Source organism: Oratosquilla oratoria, chromosome 32, assembly GCF_046742065.1.
Source record: "Oratosquilla oratoria isolate Oo_2021 chromosome 32, ASM4674206v1, whole genome shotgun sequence".
Taxonomy (NCBI): domain Eukaryota; kingdom Metazoa; phylum Arthropoda; class Malacostraca; order Stomatopoda; family Squillidae; genus Oratosquilla; species Oratosquilla oratoria.
The window spans coordinates 6314643-6321940 of NC_134808.1; the positions used below are offsets into that span (position 1 = coordinate 6314643).

Sequence of the window (7298 nt, forward strand, 5' to 3'; positions counted from 1 at the left end):
CCCAAATACACTGATATATATATATATATATATATATACATATATATGTATATATATATGTATATATATATATATATATATATATATATATATATATATATATATATATATATAAATGTGGCAAGACAGGGTCACAAACAACGAGGTCCTCCGCGCAAGGACGGAAAGCATAGAGGCCACTATAACACGTCAGCGACTAAGATGGGCTGGTCATCTTGCCCGGATGCATGACAATCGCTTGCCAAAACAAATACTTTTCTCAGAGCTTGACTCTGGGAACAGACCTCGCGGCGCACCAAAACGCCGATTTAAAGACCAGCTCAAATATACCCTGAAGGCGGTTGACATCGACCCTACCAACTGGGAAACAGAGGCCGCTAATAGAGAGAGCTGGAGAAGAACCTTCCGCGAAAAAACAGAGACCTTTGAGAAAAACAGAAGGCAGCAAATGGAGGTAAAATGAAATATAAGGAAGGCAAGCGCAGAGAATCCCCAGAACCCCCCGACCATTCACTGCGGCCGCCTCTTCCGAGCCCAGATAGGCTCATCTCACATAGAAGGAAATGTCAGTGAGCTGCGTTTACTCGGACACGAGTGCTGCCAACAACGACGGATATATATATATTATATATGTATATATTATATATATATATATATATATATATATATACACACATATATATATATTTGTATAGTGAGATTTATTCCTTTCCTGTATTGTTTTCTTTCGTAAGAGGTTGGTGTATACGCCACCATATACATGATGAGTAATATCACTCGCTCACACTCCCTCACTCACTCCCTCACTCACTCACCCACTCAATGTCCGGCCCTTCTAGCTGACTAAGAACTAAGTCAGCAATCTTCGGGTCTGCAACAACAACTCGACCACCAAACAGACATACGAACGCACATGAACATCCGAGTAACCAAACAAACACAAAACACAAATTACGTATACTAACGATCCTCCCCTGGATATATAATTAACATGTATGATAATAGACAACAATACATAATCAATGCAGTTGCACCACCCATGTGAGACAACGGACCTTCTCGAAATTAATGTAAAGACTAAAGACTAAACCCAACACAAGAAAGTGCTGAGATTGTCACTCCGGCCAATGACCACGAGGGTAACGTGGCCGAGAAGGGCAGTTGGGACGATGACGGGTGTTGTGCAACAAGAAGTGGTGTGATAAACAGTTATGTATGTAACCAATATTGTATCGTTCTGTTTAACAGTTGACAGTGTATATACCATAACTACAAAACCTGAAAGCTTTGAATAAAATGGTATAAACTTAATACGAATCTACATATACCAGTACCCCGTACCTAGTGAACGATACATTATTACTGGTGGCAAGCGGTGACCGCGCCCACGTCTCTAAAGAAACAAACTAACTACCAGAAAAAAAAAAAAAGACTATCGAGGACTCATCCTGCGCACCCCTCTGCACCAATTGTGTTCCTCCAAAAGAAGCGGTGGTGAAAATTTCTCACCACCTGGTGGCAGCAAAACCACACCATGCACAACACCTACGTTATCGCCGACTCAACAATAATTACCAGCCTCTAAATAAGGTAACCCAACCAACACCCTTTTCAAATACGTAATAGTATCATTACTACTATTACCTTACCTATCCATTTCTGAATCCCTGATACTGCTTTACTTTTTTTTTTTTAACGAGATCATCAACGAGCCATCGCTTGAGGACAAACCTCATCCGCTCACCCCCACCACTCATCCGAGTGTTCGCGTTCCACCGAGAACCACATCAGCAAAACTCGCTTCAAGCACGGTATTAAGGTAACATATACGCCCTTAGATACCTACGTGCTCAACGCACGTACACCTTAGCCATACAACGAGTATGTAATCTCGCACTTATATTAGCATATTGTCATTTAGAAGTTTTTTTTTTTTTCTCTCTCCAAAAATTATCATTAAGTAATACTCTTTAATCTGCCAATTACAAATATACTTATATATTCAACAGTTAATATTATTACATAATACGATATGCATATGCATTCTTCTAGTTAAGTAATTCTTGTTTAAACAAATAGCTCTTATATGTTTAAAATTCAATATTTACATAGAACTTATACATTTTTATCAATGTAACCTACTTTACTGCTGTAATTTTTTTTTATGAACAACCATAATTAATTCTATTATAAGAATAATATCACAATAATTAACTCCTTATTATATAATATTAATTCCACATTTTTATATATATACACATATATTTTTATGATTCTTGTAATCCCATTACTATATCCCCCTTCCCATATCTAAGCATAACATAATACCCTTAGTTACTATATACCTATTATTCATATTTTAACAGCTCATTTTTTTTCTTAGATTACAAATCAAAACTAACTATTAACTAATACATGATTTAACAACATGGCCTTTGCCACCAGATCAAAACTAAAAAGTTTACATAGCGTCTTCTCAAAGTCTAGAGAAGAAAAACACCAAAATGACATATCCAGTGACAAAGAGGAAATACACACAGAAGACTTAATTGGCAATGACAAATCTAATCCTAATGCAGATACCCCTATAACTCCCCTTTATGAGAACGATGTCTTACCTTTTTTCAACCAGCTTCCTCAAGTAGACCCCTTTCACCCCTCACAATCACAACCACCCATTCCTCCCATCCAACCAAATAAGCAAACAAAACCTCCTATAAACCATAATCCATCCAACCCCCATATCCCAACACATAATAACCCCCCTCCCATTCAGCAACAGTACCAAAACTTCCCCCTTCCTTCCCCCCATACCCCACCTGTTCAAACCCACTCCACACCATACCACCAACCACCACCTAACCTTCCTCCAAACCCACAATATTATCCTTACCCACAACCTCAACCAACAATAATTAACAATTATCAAACCATAACCCCCCTCACAGAAATCCCAACCTTTTCCCAAGATAGCAGACTATCCATTACAGATTTCTTGACAGCATGTGACCTGTTTTTCTCCAAGAACATACAATACTCGGAGACAGATAAAATAATTTTGTGCCGTCAGAAAATAAACCCATCTGACATTTGCCGTTCAAAGGCAAGGATGCTAGACACCCTAGTTGCATCTGGAATCACTTATCAGGAATATAAACGCCACCTCCTTAAGGTCTTTCATAACAAACAACCTAACAACATTTCCTTCCTCATCACCTTCCTCAATAACACTAGAGTCCCACCACATTCCATTACTAACATAATGGATTTTGTTGCAAACGGAATGAAAGAGGTCAGAGAAGACCTAGAAAATAACTCTCCTTGGACTCACACTGATCAATTTGGTCAAAATGTAATGCCAACAAAACACTTACTAACATTCCTTGAAATAGCTTCCTATCTCTCCCAACTCCCTCCAAAGTGTTTAAAGGAAGCCTCCAAAAAGGAACTAGACACTAGAAATCCTCTAGCTTATACCTATATTTTAGATATCATGAATGCTTGCAATGTATCCTTAGATACCCCCAACCATCTCCCCAGACTAAATAGCCTTCACTCACAGCACCCCCTCCCACCAATCAAGGACAACCTTCTAAGTGGTGCTCCTACCATTCATCAAACAGTCACAACACGAAAGACTGCATACAGCAAAAACAATACCCGCAGGTACAACACCACTCTATCCCTTGCTCAGTTCATGGAACCTTTTCCCACACCGATGCCCAGTGTTGGACACAGCAAAAGCAACACACGCAGGTACAACACCACCCTATCCCTTGCTCAGTTCATGGAACCATTTCCCACACAGATGCCCAGTGTTGGACACAGCAAAAACAACACCCACGCTCAGTGCATACTACTACCTCACACCAGAATCAAAACAAACAAGTTCCACCCCCCCTTTAAACACCCTCTCCTATCTACACCAACACATCCAATCAAATACTGCAACCTACACCAAACATCATCTCACTCCAACGAAGAGTGTTACCTACAGAAAACACAACAACAACCGCATCAGAGAACTAACAACCCATTCACCACCCATCGACAAACACCCCCCTCCAACACGACAACCAATACTAAACAACGATTGGGGGAACGTGTACCAGCCTCACGCACCAAACCACCATAGGAATATCTCATACACAACACAAATACCTCACCCTAGAAGTAAGCCTAGACCAACTTAAAGTTGACATGATGGTTGATACAGGAACAAACCTGAACATCATCCCAAGAGCTCTGTATGAAGCATTAAATGACCCACCCCAAATTCAATTTTCCAATATGGAAGGACTCTTAATAGAAGGGAGCACAATTCCTCTACACGACACCATAGACTTAAATATTGAAGTCAACAATCACAAAGTAGGTTTCACAACTTTCCACATAGCAGATGAAATGGAGCCTTGATCAACAAGGTATAATAGGACTACACTCATTAAAGATTTGGAAAACTAAGATAGATTTTGAGACTAACAAAATCTCCTTCCGAGATGTAAATAATGAATCAACAGTTCCTGAGACACCCAACTCAGACACACAACATCTCTCATGTCTACCTTCCTTTAATACTCCCAATCCCACTAACAACTATTCCTTCCGACCACCCCCTTATGTCACCTCAAAGGCACTGATGTCTAACACAGTCATCATACCCCCTAGACATTCAATAACAGTCCCACTATACATACCCGGTGCAATAGACCATCAGGACGTCATAATCGACTCAGACACGTCCAGGATTAACAACATAACCATTGAGTCCTCCTGGGACACAATATCTGAAAATAAACATACACTAGCTATGTTAACAAACATGTCAGACCAACACCGTAAAATCAGGAAGAATACAAACATCTGCGCAGTCCATCTCCATAATTCCCCTATCCAGGAACCACTGCCGCAACACATCAACCAAGTAAGACCAACACAACCCCTTCCCCCTATTCCCCCAGACCAAATCACGACATCAGCTGACGGAGAAAGTCATAACGAGCTATTAGCTCTCCTACAGAGGAATAGATCAGCTGTCGCCTTAGAAGGCGAATCACTAGGCAAATGTGATATAATCAAACATCACATCCAAATTCCCCCAAACACCCCCCCGTCATACACCCCCGCATACCGCAAACCCCACAGTAGGAAATCCCAAGTCAATGACAGTGTACATGAGATGATACACCAAGGCGTAATTTCCCATTCAGACTCCCCATGGAACAGTCCCCTCTTTTTGGTCCCTAAGAAAGACGGAACCTTACGCCCTGTTGTTGACTTCAGAAAAATAAACAACCTAACTCAATCTGACCCACACCCCCTCCCCGCCATGCAAGATGTACTACAATGCATTGGCAACGGGAACTCTGTTTTTTCCACAATAGACCTCAAGTCAGCCTTCTGGCAGGTCGAACTAACAGAGGAATCAAAACCCGTAACTGCATTTTCCACGGACAAAGGACACTTTCGTTTTGAACGTATGCCCTTTGGCCTTAAGAATGCCCCCTCAACCCAACAAAGGTTGATGACCCGCATTTTCAGTGACATGATAGGAATCTCATTATTCGTCTATTTAGACGACCTCATTATATATAGCCCCACAGAAAGAGACCACCTTAACACTTTAGAGATTGTCATCAAACGTCTCAAACATACGGGATTAAAGATTCAATTAAAGAAATGTAGATTCCTCATGAAGGAACTCACCTTCCTAGGCCATAAAGTGGATGCAAAAGGGATTCACACAACCACAGATAAAATAGATACAATAAACAATTTCCCAACCCCCAGAAACGCTAATGAAACAAGAAGTTTCATTGGGTTAGCCTCCTATTACAGACACTTCATACGAAACTTTGCTGATATTGCTTCCCCTCTGACCAAATTCACAAGGAAAGGCGAGCCATTTCAATGGTCAGAAGCAGAACAGCAAAGTTTCGACACTCTCAAACACGCACTCACCACAGCCCCTGTACTAGTTTTCCCTGATATGAAGAAAGAATTCTTTCTTTACACAGACGCCTCCTCTAAAGGAATAGGCGCAGTCCTACAACAGAAAGATGACAATGGCAAAGAACACGCCATAGCCTACGCAAGTAGAGTCCTCAACAAAACTGAAAATAACTACTCAACTACACACAAAGAAGGACTCGCAATCATATGGGCACTAAAACACTTCAAATACCTCATTTTAGGCTACAAGATTACCATACTAAACAGACCACCAACCACTAGTCTATCTTTTTAACTCCAAAGACTTACATGGGAGAATTGCTAGATGGAAAACAACTCTCCTTGATTACGATCCCATGATCGTATACTTAGCTGGGAAAGCTAACGTAGTGGCAGACTGCTTGAGCAGACAAACTCACATCACCCCCATAACCCAAACCACATGCATACCTATGCAAGAACTCAGAGATGAAACTGACGGAGACCCAATATGGTCTCCAATAAAACAGCATCTCATCTCACAAACCCCCTTACACTCCCGACCACCTGTCCCTATTGAGGAACTCAATCTGGTCGACGGAGTCATAAGGAGAACCATTAATACAAGAGAGGTTACTGTTATCCCCAGAGCCCTAGTCCCCAAGGTCCTACACATATTGCACAACAGTGCAATGGGAGGCCACTCGGGCAGAGATAAGACACTAAACACTGCTAGGCACACATATTATTGGCCTTACATGAAAAGAGATATAACCACACACATAGATTCTTGTGTAACTTGCAACCAATTCAGAGGCCCTAACCTGAAACAAAACAACATAAAAGATATCCCACTCCCTGCTGAGCCATGGGAAACACTTGGCATTGACCTACTGAAAATGCCAACGAGCCATCAAGGTTCCAATTATGTACTCACAGCAGTTGAGTACTTATCAAAATACACAATCTTAATACCACTCCAGGACAAAACAGCTGAGACTGTAGCCAAAACCCTGGTCAACAATATCTTTTGTAAATACAACATACCACACACAATGTTATCTGACAATGGCTCAGAATTCAAAAATGAAGTGATGCGCGAAATAGCACATCTTTACAACATTGACCAAACATTTGCCACTGCATACCACCCCCAGGGAAACGGTCTGACTGAGCGAACAAATCGCAAGGTCCTAGAAATTCTCAGACCATTGGTCAATGACCTCATGGACACTTGGGAAGATTGGCTACCACAGGTACAAGCCAGTATCAATAGCACAGTAAATTCCGCAACAAAGATGTCCCCACATGAAATCATTTTCGGCCAACCAATGCGCCTACCCTACCAAATATTCAACCAACCCCCC

The 7298-nt window shown here is 41.1% G+C and overlaps 1 protein-coding gene across 1 annotated transcript in view; it reads left to right on the forward strand.

The window, feature by feature from the left end:
* The first annotated feature begins 223 nt into the window (after positions 1-223).
* The window catches only part of LOC143017488 (uncharacterized), a 35335-nt gene continuing 28260 nt past the window's right edge, over positions 224-7298 (forward strand). The window contains exon 1 of the mRNA XM_076172277.1: positions 224-454. Coding sequence (XP_076028392.1) covers positions 224-454 — 231 coding nt within the window. The remainder of the gene's footprint in view (positions 455-7298) is intronic.